The sequence below is a fragment of the Aedes albopictus genome, chromosome 1 (assembly GCF_035046485.1).
Source record: "Aedes albopictus strain Foshan chromosome 1, AalbF5, whole genome shotgun sequence".
NCBI classification, from domain to species: domain Eukaryota; kingdom Metazoa; phylum Arthropoda; class Insecta; order Diptera; family Culicidae; genus Aedes; species Aedes albopictus.
This window is the reverse complement of record NC_085136.1, coordinates 116,394,683-116,414,663: the sequence shown is the minus strand read 5'-3', so window position 1 is coordinate 116,414,663 and position 19,981 is coordinate 116,394,683. Positions and strand designations below refer to the sequence as shown.

At 42.1% G+C, this 19,981-nt stretch overlaps 3 protein-coding genes across 3 annotated transcripts in view; 2 read left to right on the top strand and 1 right to left on the bottom strand.

The window, feature by feature from the left end:
* The window catches only part of LOC109402218 (leucine-rich repeat flightless-interacting protein 2), a 445,842-nt gene that overhangs the window by 157,980 nt on the left and 267,881 nt on the right, over positions 1–19,981 (top strand). The window lies entirely within an intron of this gene.
* On the top strand, positions 7,041–8,568 carry LOC109402213 (ras-related protein Rab-10). Its single transcript, XM_019674845.3, has 3 exons — positions 7,041–7,265; positions 7,335–7,424; positions 7,535–8,568. The coding sequence occupies exons 1-3, from the start codon at positions 7,185–7,187 to the stop codon at positions 7,730–7,732; spliced, it is 369 nt and encodes a 122-aa protein (XP_019530390.2). The 5' UTR covers positions 7,041–7,184; the 3' UTR covers positions 7,733–8,568.
* LOC109402238 (dolichyl-diphosphooligosaccharide--protein glycosyltransferase 48 kDa subunit) lies at positions 16,996–18,645 on the bottom strand. The gene is made up of 2 exons (XM_019674878.3): positions 18,415–18,645; positions 16,996–18,349 (listed from the first exon to the last, which is right to left on the bottom strand). Exons 1-2 carry the CDS (start codon positions 18,563–18,565, stop codon positions 17,154–17,156), a joined length of 1,347 nt encoding a protein of 448 aa, XP_019530423.3. The 5' UTR covers positions 18,566–18,645; the 3' UTR covers positions 16,996–17,153.

The following is a 19,981-nucleotide window of genomic DNA, read 5'->3' as shown; positions in this document are numbered from 1 at the left end:
CTCCAAAAAATTCTTCACTGTCCCACTGTCACAGAAGCGACAAAGATCATCTTGAAGTTTTCCAATCAGCTTCAAGTGATATCGGCTCGGACAATGCACAGTAGCCTGGTACACGATTTATATGGGAAAACATAAAAAATAGAAAAACTTCAACTCCTGTATACTTTTTGAGTTCCATTTTGGGCTCATATCAGCTGTGCAAAATTTCAGATCGATCGAAGAAACTATATTTTAGCGCCCGCCGTTCTAAGTTTTTCATACGATTTACTATGGGGAAAAATTATTCTTCTAAGAAAAATCGCTTGAGGTCACCCATTGATCCCTAAAAATAAGCCGTTGAATGATTTCTGTAGATAACTTCACGAGGAATCAGACCTCCGAAGACCGCAAAGCGATGCGACATTCGTGGAAAAAGTTATTAAGCTTTATTTATTTTATTATTTATTATTATTCCTTACATGTTAAACAGCGTTGGCATGCCATTCGGTTTTCAGGCAATAACTTTTTCCACATGCTTTAGATTGCTTTTCGGTCTTCAGAAGGTTTGTTCCTCGTAAAATTTCCAACAGAAATCATTCATGGATATATTTTTAGGGGTTAAGGGGCAACCTGTGGCGATTTTTCTTTGAAAAAGTGATTTTCGTACATACATACCACAGAGAACAGACATCCAGGCTAGAACAAATTTCATTCGGAAAGTTGTGTAAGGATTTGAATCTTTACTTGAGTAAGGTTGCAAACCAATACACGATGATAACACTAACGCCACCAAACACCATATTGCCACAGTCAGTGGTGAATTGAAACATTTCAAGTGGTGAATTAAATTAGTATGGGAAATTAACCGATTGCAGCGCCACGCTATTGCCACTTGTGTTGCCGATTTCAAATGGTCGTTAAATTCCTTACACAGTTTCGGAACTGGACTTGGATGTCTGTTCTCTGTATACATACATACATTTATTTGTTCCACATCATTAAGACAAGACATAATCAACAATAGTACGCCACAATACTCGGTTAGCCCTGATAAAAAATATCATAAAAATACGATAAATTTTATTGTTACAACACCATTTTTTTGAAAAATATTCACCATTAAACATATTGTAATTTGCACAGCACACTCACCATCACTCCTATTGTTCTATACCATTCGGCGAATGGTAAATGGCACTTTTACAATAAAAAATGGTGGTCGTTATGTATCTTAACCATAAAATTTTGAGAAAATTTTCATACACTTTTTCGCGAAAAACAATAGAATGTATTGTGTTTTTATGAGACATTTTTAGGGCAATTTTCAAAAGAAAACAATATATCTTAATGTTTTTTAATTGTTCTTACAATACAAATACAATTAATTGAATGGTGTCAAATAAATCGTTGTTACAATAAAAATACAATAATATTTGTTGTTATTTGTAAGCAGTTTTCGCTTTTTAAAATCCATAGAATTTATATTTCCCACTGACATTTATATCCAGCATTTACGAGCACTAATGGCCGCCAGAATGATATGCACATTTTATGATAAGAGTCAAACACTCTGATGTCTGTCTGGTATGTGTTGCTTGGCAGCTGTTGATAAGATCTATCATCAATCTTTTCAAATAACTGCCAAATATCACAAGTCAGACCTCAGGTCGTATGACCCATACCATAAATCGTTCACAATCCATGTGGCCATTAGTATCTGTAAATGCTGAAGAAAAATGTTACCGAGAAATATGAATTCTTTGGTTTTTTAAAGGCGAAATCTGTTTACATAACAACAAATATTATTGCATGTTTATTTTAACATCTGTTCAATTGACCCCATTAAACAAATTGTATTTGTATTGTTATCAATGGTAGTTTACTATTTGCTAGATTCCTTTAATTTATTGGAAAACATTAGAAAAATCATTGTTCATCTTTTTCTTGTCGTAACGTCCTCGCTTGGCTAAAACCTGCTTTTCAGCTAGTTTTCTATAACTACTTCCTCAGTTATTCATTGAGAGCTTCCTCTGCCAACACGGCTTGACGTCTGTCAGTCGTTGAAGTTTTAGCACAGAGAACAGACATCCAGGCTAGAACAAATTTAATTCGGAAAGTTGTGTAAGGATTTGAATCTTTACTTGAGTAAGGTTGCAAACCAATACACGATGACAACACTAACGCCACCAAACACCATATTGCCACAGTCAGTGGTGAGTTGAAACATTTCAAATGGTGAATTAAATCGAAGACGGCTAATAACAAGACAGACATCTACCCTCTTGCTCCATATACCTTGGGAGCTACAAGCACACTAGCGCCACAAACGACTTCAGGGAACAACATCATGAATGAGTGTGCATGCGATGCTACCATTTCCGTGTATGTATTTGCATGTACACGCACACAATCATGTTTTAATGTTCCTGTGAATCGTTGAGGGCGTTTCAACCATGTCGCCTGCAACAGGGTGGGAGCTGGCTGTCTTGTTATTAGCCGTCTTCGATTAAATTAGTATGGGAAACTAACCGATTGCAGCGCCACGCTATTGCCACTTGTGTTGCCGATTTCAAATGGCCGTTAAATTCCTTACACAGTTTCGGAATTGGACTTGGATGTCTGTTCTCTGTGGTTTTAGCGAATAACATTCGATAACCGAAACATCTACTGTACTCAAATTTAAAACGAAAACTATAAAAAATATGTCAAGTGATTTTGTATTTGATTATACAAACATGATCCAAGCAACAGTAATGTTTATTGTTATTTATTTGTTACGAATTGTTTTTAAGTGTAATTGAGAAATAAACTCTTTTTTAATAAAAAGTCCATGAGAACTTTGCAGGCACTTTTGCAACTGTATAAAAACAACTTACATTAATTTTTACTGATAGTAACTAAAAAACAATCGAATCAATTAGTCACTAATAAAGCTAATGTTCACTTATTGTACGAACTATATGGGCTTGATTTCTATTGCAAAAAGTAACAATATATCTACTATGTGTTTTATTGTGAACAATAATATTTACTATGTAATGAATGGTAATTTTTTATCCGGGAGTGGCTGCCGCTATCCATCCTCGGTCACGCCCAATGCTCGCCAAGTCACGCTCCACCTGGTCCGCCCATCGTGCTCTCTGCGCTCCACGCCTTCTTGTGCCAACCGGATCCGTTGCAAACACTAGCTTTGCAGGGTTGTTGTCCGGCATTCTTGCAACATGCCCTGCCCACCGTATCCTTCCGGCTTTGGCCACCTTCTGGATGCTGGGTTCGCCGTAAAGTGCAGCGAGCTCGTGGTTCATCCTTCTCCGCCACACACCGTTCTCCTGCACACCGCCGAAGATCGTTCTTAGCACGCGTCGCTCGAAAACTCCGAGTGCTTGTAGGTCCTCCTCGAGCATGGTCCATGTCTCGTGCCCGTAGAGGATTACCGGTCTTATTAACGTTTTGTACATGGTGCATTTGGTGCGTGGGTGAATCTTTTTCGACCGCAGTTTCTTCTGGAGCCCGTAGTAGGCCCGACTTCCGCTGATGATACGCCTTCGTATTTCACGGCTCACGTTATTGTCAGCCGTTAGCAAGGAACCAAGGTAGACGAATTCTTCTACCACCTCGAAAGTATCCCCGTCTATCGTAACATTGCTGCCAAGGCTTGTCCTGTCTCGCTCAGTCCCACCTACCAGCATGTACTTTGTCTTAGCCGCATTCACCACCAGTCCGACCTTTGCTGCTTCACGTTTCAGGCGGGTGTACTGTTCTGCCACCGTTCCAAATGTCCTAGCAATAATATCCATGTCATCCGCAAAACATACAAATTGGCTGGATTTCGTGAAGATCGTACCCCGGCTGTTGAGCCCGGCTCGTCGCATAACACCTTCCAGGGCGATGTTGAATAGTAGGCAGGAAAGTCCATCACCTTGTCGTAGTCCCCGTCGAGATTCAAATGAACTGGATAGTTCACCCGAAATCCTTATGCTGTTCTGCACACCGTCCATCGTTGCTCTTATCAGTCTAGTCAGCTTCCCGGGAAAGCTGTTCTCGTCCATAATTTTCCATAGCTCTGTGCGGTCGATACTGTCGTATGCCGCTTTGAAGTCGATGAACAGGTGATGCGTTGGGACCTGGTATTCTGGAGGATTTGCCGTACGGTGAAGATCTGGTCCGTTGTCGACCGGCCGTCGATGAAACCGGCTTGGTAACTTCCCACGAACTCATTTACTTTAGGTGAAAGACGACGAAAGATGATCTGGGATAGCACTTTGTAGGCGGCATTCAAAATGGTGATCGCTCGAAAGTTCTCACACATTAACTTGTCGCCTTTCTTGTGGATGGGACAGATTATCCCTTCCTTCCACTCCTCCGGTAGCTGTTCGGTTTCCCAGATCTTGACTACTAACTGGTGCAGACAGGTGGCCAACTTTTCTGGGCCCATCTGGATGAGTTCCGCTGCGATACCGTCCTTACCAGCCGCTTTGTTGTTTTTGAGCTGGTGGATGGCATCCTTAACTTCCCTCAGCGTGGGAGTTGGTTCGTTCCCGTCCTCTGCTGCACCAACATAGTCATTTCCTCCGCTGCCTTGGTCCTCCGTGCCTACATTCTCTTCGCCATTCAGGTGCTCGTCGAAGTGCTGCTTCCACCTTTCGATCACCTCACGTTTGTCCGTCAGGAGGCTCCCGTCCTTATCCCTGCAGATTTCGGATTGCGGCACGTAGCCTTTGCGGGATGCGTTGAGCTTCTGGTAGAACTTGCGTGTTTCCTGTGAACGGCACAGCAGTTCCATTTCCTCGCACTCCGCTTCTTCCAGGCGGCGCTTTTTCTCCCGGAAGAGACGGGTCTGCTGCTTCCGCTTCTGTCTGTATCGCTCCACATTCTGTCGGGTTCCATGCTGCAGCATTACCGCCCGCGCTGCATCCTTCTCCTCCAGAACCGCTCTGCACTCCTCGTCGAACCAATCGTTTCGTCGACTCCGTTCTACGTACCCGATAGTGCTCTCAGCTGCGTTGTTGATGGCTGCTTTGATTGTACTCCAGCAGTCCTCTAGAGGGGCCACATCGAGCACACCCTCGTCCGGCAACGCTGCCTCGAGATTCTGCGCGTATGCGGTGGCGACATTCGGTTGCTTCAGTCGCTCTAGATCGTACCGGGGCGGCCGCCGGTAATGTACGTTGTTAATAACGGAGAGTTTTGGGCGCAGTTTAACCATCACCAGGTAGTGATCGGAGTCGATATTAGCGCCACGATAGGTCCTGACGTCGATAATGTCGGAGAAGTGCCGTCCATCAATCAGAACGTGGTCGATTTGCGATTCCGTTTGTTGTGGTGATCTCCAGGTGTAACGATACGGGAGGCTGTGCTGGAAGAAGGTGCTACGAATGGCCATGTTCTTGGAGGCGGCGAAATCGATGAGGCGTAGGCCATTTTCGTTCGTCAGCTGGTGGGCGCTGAACTTTCCAATCGTCGGTCTGAATTCCTCCTCCTGGCCTACCTGAGCGTTTAGATCCCCTATGATGATCTTGACGTCGTGGTTTGGGCAGCGGTCGTACTCGCGTTCGAGCTGCGCGTAAAATGCGTCTTTGTCATCATCAGTGCTTCCGGAGTGAGGGCTGTGCACGTTTATTATGCTAATGTTGAAGAATCGGCCCTTGATCCTCAACCTGCACATTCTTTCGTCGATCGGCCACCAACCGATCACGCGCCTCTGCATGTCGCCCATCACTATAAAAGCTGTTCCCAGCTCACGTGTGTTGCCGCAACTCTGGTAGATGGTATGATTACCTCTAAACGTTCGTACCATAGATCCTGTCCAACACACCTCCTGCAGCGCTACGATTCCGAACCCGCGGTCCTTCAGTATATCGGCGAGTATGCGGGTGCTCCCGATGAAGTTGAGAGATCTGCAGTTCCACGTACAGAGCTTCCAATCGCAAGTCCCTTTTCGTCGCTGTGGTCGTCGCCATTGGTATCGGTTCGCATTCTTCTCTTGTTGATTTTCCGGTGCTAGTCTTTTTTACGGCTGGCTCGCAGGGCCTGACACCAACCCACTAACCCAGGGAGCTGGGCTTACCTTCCCGGAAGCTACGGGTTCTGCATTGGCATTTCCTCCAACTACAGTGCTAAATAGCTAGGCTCGAGCGCCAGTCTTCGCCTAGCTGGGCCCACCATAAAAGTAGTAAAACAGAGGGGTGCTCATCTTGCCCCGGGTGGTCATCTTGCCCCGTGCTACCCTATCAAATTTATTTTAAATGAGCTCGTGAGAGACAATAATATGCGTTGCATTAGAAACAACATGGGACTGACATGTCAAGAGGGGCAGAAAAGAAGTCACTCAAAAGGGGTTTCCCCTTGCAATTATTACGTTAAAAAATCAATAAATTGTAAATTGTACTACGAGAGCTTTAGAATATTTGTAATTGATTAAGTTATAAAGTATATATTAAACATTACTTACAAAAAAATCATTTTCAAAAAAAATTCAAAATTGAAATAGTGAAAAATCTTTTGTTATGTCCACGTGGACATTGGGGGAGGGGGAGGGGGTAAAAACCACGATTTTACTGTCCACGTGGTATATGGACGGCCCCTAAGCCGTCTTGAATTCGGAGAGCAGATGATACGATGGGAGACGGCATTTCTGGAGGATTTACCGTGCGGTGAAGATCTGGTCCGTTGTCGACCGTTCGTCAATGAAGTCGGCTTGATAACACGGCATGAACAGATCAGTTTTAGGCGACAGACGACGGATGATGATCTGGGTTAGCACTTTGTATGCGGCATTCAAAATGATAATCCTTCCCATCCTCCGGTAGCTGTTCGGTTTCCCTGATACCATCAACCGAATCTTGAGAGTCAGGGAGCCTTGGAATTTTATTACTTGTTCTAAAATGATTTACAAACTGGCAATATGTTCCAAACTGACTGATCGTGATATTCTTATTCTGATTCATTATTCCCTTGTATCGTTCCCTATGTATTGTGCAAATTTCCGTGTCGCGCCGCGTGTCGCGTCCACTCTGGCCGGCACCTTACTTTGCCGAACATTTAGATAACCTACTAGAATATAACATTTTCCTTCCTCCCGTACAGGCATCGACTTCAAGATCAAAACCATCGAACTGCGCGGCAAAAAGATTAAGCTACAAATCTGGGACACGGCCGGCCAGGAACGGTTCCACACGATCACCACCTCCTACTACCGGGGTGCCATGGGGATAATGTTGGTGTACGATATCACCAACGAGAAAAGTTTCGACAACATAGTCAAGTGGTTGCGGAATATAGACGAGGTATTTGTCGATTTTGTAATTAGCTTTGTGAGTAAATTACTGATGTTTTCGTTTTATTCTAATCTACAGCATGCCAACGAAGACGTGGAAAAGATGATTCTGGGGAACAAATGCGACATGACAGATAAACGCGTGGTCAGCAAAGAACGAGGAGAGAGCGTAAGTTGGCAACTAGTAGATAACAGTATTTTTCATACTTAATCTATGGTCTTATTCTAAAACTATGTATGTCTAAAAATGTTTCTCACAATTCAACGTTTCCCCTGCAGATCGCCCGCGAGCACGACATCCGCTTCATGGAGACGTCCGCCAAGGCGAACGTCAACATCGAGAAAGCATTCCGCGAGCTGGCCGAAGCGATCCTGGACAAAACCTCCGGCAAGGAGACGACCGACAATCCGGACCGGGTGGTGGTCAACCGTGGCACCGGCGATAAACCACCTGCCTACAAGGCCTGCTGTGCGTAGATCGGTGGAAGAAGGGTGACCGATGTGGAACCTTCTTCATCTTTTTCTTTGCTGCTGGCTGCAATTTGCTTATGATGATATACCCTACTACAACAATCCATACAACTAGGTACCGCTCTGGCACGCTTTCATCATCTGTGTGTTTGTGGGTATAATGTAGAGAAGATTATTTACCTTACGTTTTTATAAACTCTAAATTTTTACTTACTCAGCAATTGCGTGGGAAAAAAGTTAACAAATTCGTAAGAATTTCGCAACATTTTTTCGAAATTCTTCGAGATGATACAACTTCTTCCGCACGGAATTGCTGTATTGCGAGTCAGGGGGTTCGGGGACAAATACTTACACAAAAAAACGAAATAGAGGGCATAAATTTAGTCTATAAATGGGAAAGTCATAAGGCAAAATCAGTGTGAAGCATTCGGATGTAGAACGTGAGCCCTTGAACCATTAGTGTTGCGTTCACTCTGAAGAGAAAGTTGAGTTTTTTTTGTCTGCGGTTATATGCTGATACGACACGTGAGATTCTGTTCTTATAAATAAAAGCGCAAGCAAAGGGGGGAGTGTACATGATGTTTTCTTTTAGGTTCGCAGTCAAATTCTAATTATTTTTTTCCAATGTAGGAAAGCTTCTGTGTAGTATTTTAGTTTGTACGCCGCTGATGTATGTGCACGATCGCCAATAATGTAAACGATGTTTTTTTTTCTAACAGTCACCGGATACTTCCATTTTAGGGAAGCTTATACTAACTGTAAACAATTTATCAGCGTTTGTTGTATTTGTCGGATTAGGAAAGCAAGAACGAATTAAATCTATCATTGGTCAGATGCTAAAACTGTCTGGTTTTTACTAAAGAGAAATCCCTTGCATTTGCTCTAGTACCTATTTTCAACAAGTTTAAATTTTAACTTTCATAAGCAATGCATAGACGCTGATAACCCACAAAACATTCGGTTTCTCAAATTGGCTTCTTCAGCGGTGTTGAGATAATCCCATATTCTTAATCTACATGCCAAACTGAGCCGAAATCCAAATTTTCATGAATTTTGGTGCCCAGGAACCTATTTAAAAATCAATTTGAAGTTTGTATAGGAGCGATTTGTCGAATCACCCCTTGTCGCATTTTGTACTGGGCGGAGCTATCAAGCAGTTGCCCAGCTGTCAAAAGGTGATTTGAAAAAATCTTTATGAAATTGATTTAAGATACCAAAACAAAGTTCTAAAAATCTGAAAAAAATCAGAATGGCTCAGAAAAAGATGCTCTTTCGTATAAAATAAAAAAAATCAATAAATTTTTCAAAATTTAAAAACCCAATTCTGATTATTAACCGGTGCAAACAGGTCAACTGTTTCGGATCAATTTTGATGAGTTCAATTGCGATACCATCCTTACCAACTGGTTTCAGCGTGGTCGTCCCAGTGTTGGTTGGGAACGTTAAACATAACTGGCACGATGACCCTCCGGCGAGACAGGAGTGTTGGCGTAGGCCCAATAAGCCACCCGTAAAAATCCCCATTGCGAATAACCTACGAGAAAATACGACTCGATACAATCGGCAAAGACCCACGCGACGAAATAAGGACTACGATTGGAAACTTGGAACATGGAATTGCAAGTCTCCTGATTTCGCAGGATGTGACAGGAACTTCGGCATCGTGGCGTTGCAGGAACTTTGTTGGACTGGACAGAAAGTGTGGAAAAGCGGGCATCGAGCGGCTACCTTCTACCAAAGCTGTGGCACCACCAATGAACTGGGAAAACGATTTATAGTGTTGGGTAAGATGCGACAACGTGTGATCGGGTGCATGTTAAGAGTTCAGGGCCGTTTCTTCAACTACAGCATCATCAACGTCCACTGCCCACACGAAGGGAGACCTGATGACGAGAAATAAGCGTTCCACGCGCAGTTAGAGCAAACATACGATGGTTGCTTACCGCGTGACGTGAAAATCGTTGTCGGCGACATGAACGCGCCGACATCACTTGTTCATCGATTTCAAATCGGCGTATGATACAATCGATCGAGAACAGCTATGGTAGATTATGCACGAATACGGATTCCCGGATAAACTGATACGATTGATCAAGGCGACGGTACAGCGTACAGCGGTACAGCGTACCGAACATACCGCCATTACAACCAAACCAGCGTCAAGGCCCCCGGGCCCACTGCGTCCCCTCCGGGCTGGGACAACGTCGGGAATAAGCTGCCTTCCACCGGCGATGTCGAGGATGAACTCTATACTCCGAAGCAGATGATGGAGTTCGTCCGAAACATGTATCGAGCGCTGCTTGACTACCGCTCCAAAGAACAAAAACTCGAGGCATTCACCATGGTGCTTTTGAACTTCGTCACCAAGTATGGGCCATGAAGAGTCTATCACCATCTGCAATTGGAATGCTAGTTGTTTACAGAACAAAATGCGCATATTCCTGACAAACATGGCGAACAACATCGACCAGCCGGTCGTGATTAACGAACTAAGCTCGGACCAATACCCGGTGGTAACTGAAGTTGGCTCATCTGTCCTCCGGCACTCAACTACCAAGCGGAACTACCATCAAGCAATAGGCAATAGTTCCGCCAGCAAGTTGCCTCGGATCTGTGTCATTTGGCATAAAGTCATTAGGCATAATGGACACTTGGCCAAAGGGTGCATTCCGGTTATGCCAAATGACCGTTATACAAAATGTCTTTATGCCAAGTGTCCTTATGCCAAATGACTTTTTACAATATGTCCCGCTCCCAGTTGACTCTTACGTCGAGTACTAGACCCTGCTCGAAAATCCTGAGGACATTGACAGACAGCATCGAAGAGGCACTCTCCCAGGCAAAGGAGTTGCACATTCCAGTGTGCAACTAGGCAAGCAACACCCTCCCTATCGATAGACTCACTAGAGATCTGATCCGATAACGTAATACCACCTGCAGGCATTACAAGTGTACTGGTCTGCCTGCACTGTAAAGTGATTGCAATAGTACAATGATACATATTGCCCTTTTTTTGGCATTTACCAGATTTGCTGGTATGTCTGAAACATACTGAAAAAAAAAACTGATAATCAGAAGGCACGAAATGTTGCTAATTGACAAATTGAGATGAAATTTGTGGAAAAATCCCGTTCTGGTGGGATTTGAACCCACGACTCCGTACTCGCTAGACCGGCGCTTTAACCAACTAAGCCACGAAACAAGTAATGATTCTGCGGCATAGAAAGCCAAACTGACTTCGAAGCCACGCCGTGAACACTCCTATTTCACAAACCCATCTCTCTTTCGGCTTAGATGCCAATCCACAACACACTCGCGTTTGTGCCCACTAACTACAAGTGAGAGCGAACTATTTTTCAAACGCCGAGACTTACTCTCGCAGTACGCATACCTGGCCACCAAGCAGTTTGTTTACTGGTGTTTAATTAAGTATGCGTCGAGAGCTCGGCACGGTCGCACGCTTTCAACGAACAACTGCGCCAAGGCGACGTAAGCAAGGGTACAATGATACATATTGCCCTTTATTGGCAGTTACCAGATTTGGTGGTATGTCTAAAACATACTGAAAAAACTTGTGGTTAGAATCATTACTTGTTTCGTGGCTTAGTTAGTTAAAGCGCCGGTCTAGCGAATACGGAGTCGTGGGATCAAATCCTACCAGAACGCGATTTTTTTACAAATTTCAACTCTCATTCTGTCAATTAGCAACATTTCGTGCTTTATAATTACAAGTTTTTACAGTATGATTGCATTCGCATGACCAAAGTTATCAAGGCCAGACTAGTGGACTTCAGGAATAACAACTTTTCGAATAAGATCTGCTTTTTCCCAGACTACGCTGAGCCATTCAGAAAAATGACAACAAATTTAAAATTAAGCCTAGATCAATTCCACCGCTGATTCCACTTAGCAATAACGACACCAAAGATCGATTCCCGAGCAGGGAATGAGAACTAATTGAAAACAAATTAAGTTATTTAGATATCACGAATTTTGATAACAAAGTGAGTTTTCATTTTGTATGACTTAAGTGTTAACATAACAAAAATGATAACAAAATAATGTACTGGAATATCTAATTGAAATCAGAATGAGTTCTCATTGATAACAAATTAATATCTCATTTAGTTATCTACATTTTACGACTCGATATCATACGCAGTTCTCAGGGAGTTATCAATTCAAAAGGGTAATAACTAAAAATGAATAACAAATTTAGTATTCATTTTGATATTTTATTAGGCATTAATTTAAATGAATAAGTAACAATTTAAATTAGATTTTATTTTAAATTTAGAAGAATCTCGTGTGTTCCGGAGACAAGTCATCTTTTGCGCAATACACCAAAGATTGAAAGCAGCTTTCATGATGTGCAGCTTCAATGCTGTAATTCAATTTATTTTATTATTCTTAGCAGCGGCGTAGCCAGAAATTGTCTCTGGGAGGGGTTTTCAACGGTCAATGATACCTCTTTTGATTTGACACTTACATTTTGTAAACAGTAATGAGCAATTGTATTCGTAGTTTGAAAATAGCGGCGCAGCCGAAAAATTTTGTCGTCGCAAAGCGCTTTATACTGAAAAATTGTTCCACAAATTTTGGCTCTGGGGGGGGGTTTTAACCCTAAAACCCCCCCCGTGGCTACGCCAGTGATTCTTAGTCTTTTACATAATCATTATATAGGGTGGGGCGGGGCAAGATGGGTCAGTGCCATTTTCGGGCGCATTACTCATGATTTGATTATGTTAATAATTTTGTTAGATGACCAGCATGAATATACAAAAGTTTGGGGCATTGATTGAAAAATTATTCACTCTCATTGGAAATAAAAAATAAAATGGTTTTTAGCCATTTTTCTTAAGCGATACATTCCATATGATCTCCATATAAACGGTCGCGGGGCAAGATGGGTCACCTTCAATTTTGAACGTATTTTTGGAGCATTCAAAAGTTATTTATTTTTTTATTACAAGACTCATAAATGACTTCAATCAAGCGGAATGAACGCTCAAAATTATTACATAAAATTATGATAATTTTTTAGTAAAAACATCGATTTTCAAGTCGCCTTAGTACACTCAAATCGTAAAGTTTTTTATATTCCAAATAAATTTATAAAATGTTTACCAGTAGCTCTTGTTTACTCAGTATGGATATGGAGCATATATGAATGCGGAACAAATCTTATATTTTGACGTTTTTCGTTGAGAAAATGTGAATTATTTAAAAGGTGACCCATCTTGCCCCGCCCTTTTTTCACGGCGTAAAATCGATCACTTTTTAAAACTGCTTGTTTAACATCATATTTTGTATTTAATGAACTTTTTATCGACTTTTAGCATAGCTAACTAGTGTATTAAAGAGTAGCGGACGAATACAAACCAATACGATTTGTATTTACAAAGTTATGGTAATCCATCCTTAGGTGACCCATCTTGCCCCGCCCCACCCTACATACCTACATTTTAGTATTCTATTCCGCGCTATTAAAAGATGCGACTTCCTGTCAACAGCTTTTTTCGCTAACTGCTATTTGGCCCGTGTTGCCAGTTTCACAGAGCATTTTCATCCCAACATCGTGATTGAAAACTTGTTTTGTTTGATACGATATTATCAGAATATGGCACCTATTAATGGCGTAGTATTATCGATTGTAACATTAACATTTCATCAACAGTCATTTCTAACTTGAAGCCTAAACGAAAAAAAGTTGTATGGAAATCGGATATGATATTCTCATAGATATGCAGCATAACTACAGTGTCGGACAAAACAATAAGACCAGCGGTCCTATTTCATACAAAATGGCCAAGTTTGACGATATGGTACTCGGTTTCTAGTTAACCGATTTGGCTGAAATTTTGACAGCCGACTTCGAATTACGGGAATTTTGATTTGTTTTAAATTGATTGAGTTCTGTTCACTACTTCCAAAGTTACAGATATACGGTGCGACAAAATTCTAACACCAGATTTTTATGATGGTTATTTGTAGCCAATTCAATAAAAATGTCCCCAAGTTTAAATGGCATCCTTAATTTTAGTACTTGTTTATCAATCATCAAGTATCAGATACTCTCAAATATCCTTTGGTGATGGTAATCTGAAAGTGGTCCTATTATTTTGTCGTTTCGTATATCTGTAACTTTTGATTTAGTGAACAGAACTCAATCAATTAAATGCAAATCAAAATTCACGTAACTCCATGGCGGCTGTTAAAATTTCAGCCAAATCGGTTCACTAGAAACCGAGCATCAGATCGTCAAACTTAGCCATTTTGTATGAAAAATGGCTGGTGGTCTTATTGTTTTGTCCGACACTGTATACCATGATTCAACTAAAAGATTAATGATGGGCATTGAAGTGACAAAGAAAAGTAAATTTGGAGTCAAAGGACAACTGCCCTTAACCTTCCGTAACTCGCGCGGTTGACTACCTGCGTCAGCACTACGCTAATACTGAGTACAAAAAGCGAGAGTTTTTCAACGTGTTGTACAAAATACAATAGCACGATCGCTCGAGGGTTAATATTTTGTATAGGTAATTATAGTCCTGTTCAACGACGCAGGTTGAACTTGCTCGAAGTTGCTGCATCTTGCTCTTACCCATTTGTCATCAAACATGTAAGAGCGGGATGCAGCAACTTCGAGCAAGTTCAACCTACGTCGTTGAACAGGACTTATATTTCAGCTTTTCCTTCTGATTATATGCACTGCAGCAAAACAAATGTGGGAGATGTTCACGACATCCCAGAGCCACAGGCATCGGGACTCAAATTGAATGACATCGAGCAACGAATTGAGTCGCATTCGGCTTCTCAGCTTTCCCCCTCGTTACCCGGGGAAAATGATGACATTGAAAAAATAAGGCATCCGATAGGAAAAATATTTTACTACAATAATAATTATTCTATCGGGTATGGCATAACGTCGTTTGGCATAAGCTTTTGGCATAAGCTTTTGGCATAATGGCCAAATGGCATAATCTGGCATAATAGTCGATTGGTAAAATGGCCGTTTGGCATAACAATAAGTGAAATGGCATTCATCATTTTCATGTATGATAAATATCTGTGTTATTTTCAAAACTTCAAACATAACGAGATTCATCATTTTGGTACGGAGCTACAATGAATCCTTTTTCGCGCGAGAATACTTTATAATATGTGACCTTCAACAGTAGAATGACCGTGAATTACTACGGTTGGGCATATCTAAATTCATTTGCCTTTAATATAGAATTTAAAATATATAAATATATTTGGCAATATGTTTAGATTGAAATAACTATCTGGGAACTTTTGTATTCTGGGTAGTTTTGTTCTCTTCGTCATGGAAGGCTTTTTGAAACCTGTTGAATTCAAAGTTGGCCTCAAATCTTTCCCAACCAAGCTATACCACCAAGTTTCAGGCAACTTGGCCGATGAATACCCCCTCATAACGAAGAGAACAAACCTGTCGATAATATCCAGTCACCCTAAAAAGACTTACTAAAGTTCAAGCCAATTTAAATCAATAACATGACCTTTACTCAGCATCAGCAAATTATAAATTTTGTGTCAATATGTAAGTAAAATACTCTGGTAGATCTAAGAAATATTTTGTGAATATAATTAATATTTGTTATGGCAACACTGACAACGACGGTCCTGCAATCGACTCTAGTCTGCATGATGTGGAAACGTCAATCAAAAAGTAAACAGCTGTTGCAAGGTCGTGAATCAGAAAATTATTCTTTACGGTGATTATATTACTTTGTGAAATTGATTATATTACGTTGTGAGATTGTATAATTAATCTTAAATTTACAGCCTCTAATCTAAATTCCTAATAAGCGTGAATTCATCTATACCTATATTAGCTAGTGTTTAATCCTAAAAATTGTAAGTGCTGGAATCGAATTTTGCCTATGTTACATGCTAATGAATTGAAAAATTTATAGAAACTAGAAAACACCAATAGCCAGCCTAGTGGGAAAACGATCGCTCTCCACTATCCTAATAAGTACATCAAATTTGTATGTAGTAAGTAGAAATTGTAAAAACTCGCTCTAAAATAAACTCCCATTTCAGCTAAAAGCATTCACACTCAAACCACACAGTGTTGCTATTTGGAGTTGGTGACATAACCCAACATTATTAACCTTCCGTAACTCGCGCGGTTGACTACCTGCGTCAGCACCACGCTAATGCTGAGTACAAGAAGCGAGATTTTTTCAACGTGTTGTACAAAATACAACAGCGCGATCGCTCGAGGGTTAATAAAGCATATTAAACCTTTTTTGAATTTTTGAAAACAAATCTTGTTATCATTGAGTTTTTGAAATGATAACAAAATGATATCTCAATTTGATATTAAATAAAAACAATTCGGAAAGAAAACTTATTTTGTTTTCATTTTGTTATCAATAACAAAATGAGTTATCAATTATAGGTATGTTCTCATTCCCTGCTCGGGATATTTGGTGATGATATTCAACTAGTGCCTAAGACTTAGCTACTTCCCATCGCAGTGGAAACTGGCTAAAGTAATTCCCAGCAGAAACCTGGTAAAGGGTGGAAGGGTACCCCAAAGAGCTATCGTCTCATCAGCCTTCTCGCGGGGTTGTCGAAACTGTTTGAGAAAGCCATCTAACGGCGCCTTTTATCATATCAGCCGAAAAAAACATCCTACTCGAGGAACAGTTTGGATTCCGACGCGATCGATCAACTGTGCACCAGATGTCCCGAGTAAAGAACAACCTCAGACGGAACAAGTCCCTCTCAAAAACTTCTGCTGTGGCATTGCTTGATGTTTAAAAAGCATTCGACAACGTCTGGTACGATGGCCTGCCTGGTGTACAAGCTGCACCTATCAGCAACTATCTCTCGAACAAGTCATTCAGATTCTCGCTCCAAGGAGCAATCTCCAATCCGCTCAATATCCCCGCCGGCGTTCCACAGGGAAGTATACTAGGTCCGCAGTTGTACAACCTCTTCACCTCGGATATTCCTTCACTGCTAGAGAATGAATTCTTTGTCGTTGTTCTTTCCATTCGGTAGGAACGTACCCTAAGACAAGGCAATCGTTTAATGACTTTTTTATAGAAATTGCTGGAGGAACGTTTAGAGTTACCTGAAGCAACTTGTTGGTGAATTCTTAGAATCTCTTGAGAAATTCCTGATGAAGCTCCTGAAATTTGTTCCACAGATCTTCAGTTTTGAAAATCTTCTAAATAAAGTTATGAATCAATCATGAAATTTCTTTTCATTCTACTAACATACCTACAATATTACTTTTTATGTACGAATTTTATTGTGCCTTTCAGCATATTCAATGCTGAATGATCTGATTCGATTACGAGTCGTTCACTTAGCGGATCTACTAAATTAGGAAATGAGACTGTAAAGTGGGCTACATGGTGCCCATCATACGTACCTCCGCCACTCTCTACTGAGACTTCTTCTCAGCGGCTACTTTGCCACTTGCGCCATCGTCCTTGTAGTGCAGGAAAATGATCGAGAACAGGAACATTCCGACCATCATCGAGAAGGCGCTCACGTAGTACGGATAAGCACTGGGGATGAACCGCTCGTACTGAGTGTGCGTAAGGGGTCGAACCGAGACCTGCGTTGTCGAGTACAGATGAGTATACCCAATCCGATCGTAATCGACCTTGAACTGGTACACACCGTAAACGTCCGGGATTTTGAATTTGGCTTGGTAGCGACCGCCGCCGATGTGTTTCAGAGTGGTCCGCACGAACGGATCGATCCGGACGAATTCCAGTTGGACGTCGTTCGCTTGGAACGGTTGCCAGCGGCCATCGGCCGCGAGGGTCTCAATTTCAATGGTGTAAACGACCGGCTCGGTAATGGTGTAGGCGGCCGGAGGCTGGTTTTCGCCTTCCTTGAAGTGCTTGACCGATCGGACGCGGATCACTCCGTTTTCTCCGAAGACCCACTTGCTGATGGAAGTGGCCACATCCTGATTTCCGGATTTGCTGTGCAATTTTCCATCCTGGGCACGCTGCACCAAAGACAGGAACGCTTCGTCGGAGAAGAAATACAGAGATCCGGAGAACACAACCCGGGCGTTGTTCCTGGCCTGGAGGGCTGCGATCAGAAGCGTTCCCTTTCCAACGGCATGAGGATACTCCTTGATCGGGGCATCCGGAACGTAACTGTAAGCGGTGCTGTCCGCAGTCAACAACTGCAACACCAGTGGATTTTCCTTATCGGCCAGCAGACCGGTTCCTCGGTACAACAGGGGTCCCACGGATTTCTTTCCGACGACAATTTCCGAATCGATCAGGTTCTCCGGCGAAGCCACCACCAGCGTATGATCGCCTCCGTCGGAAATGTCGTAGTTCAAGTGATCGATGACCGCCGCATTCTCTTCGTCCACCTCGAAACCACACTCGGACGCCAGTTCGCGCAGGGCATCACCGGAACTGGAACTTCCCGCAACCAACACATTACCCCCGTTATCCACGAAATCCGTAATGGCTTCGACGCTCAACGATCCGCCAAATTCCTCCACCGAGGGGGCGAACAGAATGAGGTGCTTGTACAAGAATTCACCGTACTTGGAGAGAACCAGACTGGCATCATCCGCCAGCTTGAAGGTAAGTTTGTAGCCGCGTTCTGAAAATCATCAAAATAGGAGTTGTAGGGTGGGCCACGTCACAAGCACGGCTTCTTCCTCTTACCTTGCAAGCTTTTGAAGAAAATGGAGTGCGTCTCGCGGATGGCCAAATTGTCCAACAGAACCAGAGTTTCGCCTGCTTCGGCGCGGGCCGGAACAGTGGCCAATGCAAAAACGGCGAGCCCGGCTACGAGCCAGCACAAAACACGGGACATTTTCACTTCTTTTTTCCCACACAGAAAAGCTTTCGAACTGCTGGAGCCGCGACTGAATCGATTTTTCTTCTGAGCTGACAACCGGCGAACGAACTTGGATCTGGATGAGTTACAATGCGTTACATGGCGTTCCAGAGGCTGGACGCGTTGGAGGACAGAGTCGAACTCAGTTTGAAAAAATACTGTGTGTGAACTGGTATAAGGCTATCTGACGATTGATCACCTTGGTGTTTTCAAAATACTATAACTCAATTGGGTTCTTTAGGGGTATCCGGATTATGTCATAATTGGATTCTCCGCCCAAAAATTAGTCGAAATCCAAAATTTCATAAATTTTGGAGTGCGGGAACTATTTTTAAAATGCATTTAAAGTTTATATGGGGAAATTTTTCTGTTCAGGTCAAACTGTCACTTTATCGATTAAATTGTCATTCTATCCACGAAAATTAAAATTGTTTTGTTGCTTTAACCATCAAAACAAAGGTGTTGGAATCCAATAAAATCACGTTATCCTCAGAAAAATTAGCTCTTTCGATTAGGCTATAGAAAATAGCAATATTTTATTCACTAAACAACCCAATTGGGTTTTTAAATTTTGAAAAAAGTATTGATTTTTAGATTTTATTTGGAAGAGCACCTTTTTCTGAGCCACTATGATTTTTTTTTAGATTTTTAGAACTTGATTTTGGTACCAAAAATCATTTTCAATGAGATTTTTTGAAATCACCTTTTGACAGCTGAGCAACCGTTTGACAGCTCAGCCCAGTAAAAAATGCGATGAGGGGTGATTCGACAAATCGCTCCCATACAAACTTCAAATTGATTTTTAAATAGGTTCCCGGGCACCAAAATTCATGAAAATTTGGATTTCGGCTCAGTTTGACATGCAGATTCAGAATATCTAATTATCTCAACATCGTTAAAGAAGCCAATTGACGGGTTGTTGACGCCTGCAGGCAGACATGTCTGACGTTGTAGTTATCGAATTTCATTCGCTGAGAACCTTTAACGGTGCGCTTCTATACCCCGTTTGGCAGCCCTCCATCATTGCAGCAAACTTTACCGGTCGCTGCTGGATGCGCTCGCAAAATAGTAGCGCTATGGGTGGGTGACCAAATATAATAGCGGGACAGTTGCGCTGCAAAAATTATATGGGAATATGACAGCCCTCCCGATACGAATCAAGGTGACTAATTTGATTGCTACCGGTGTGGAAAAGGGTGGTTAAGTCAAAATGGTAGCGCTGTGCGGGTTGCTCGAATAGTAGCCGCCGTTAATGTTGCTCCACAGACAAACAGACGTAACACTTCGAACATTTTTCGATTCAAATCATAGTCACGGAAACATATTCGCCCAATGCTAAAATGACTAAGTTTGGCCGACCATCAACTAGGTGGCGGTAGTGAGCAAACGTCA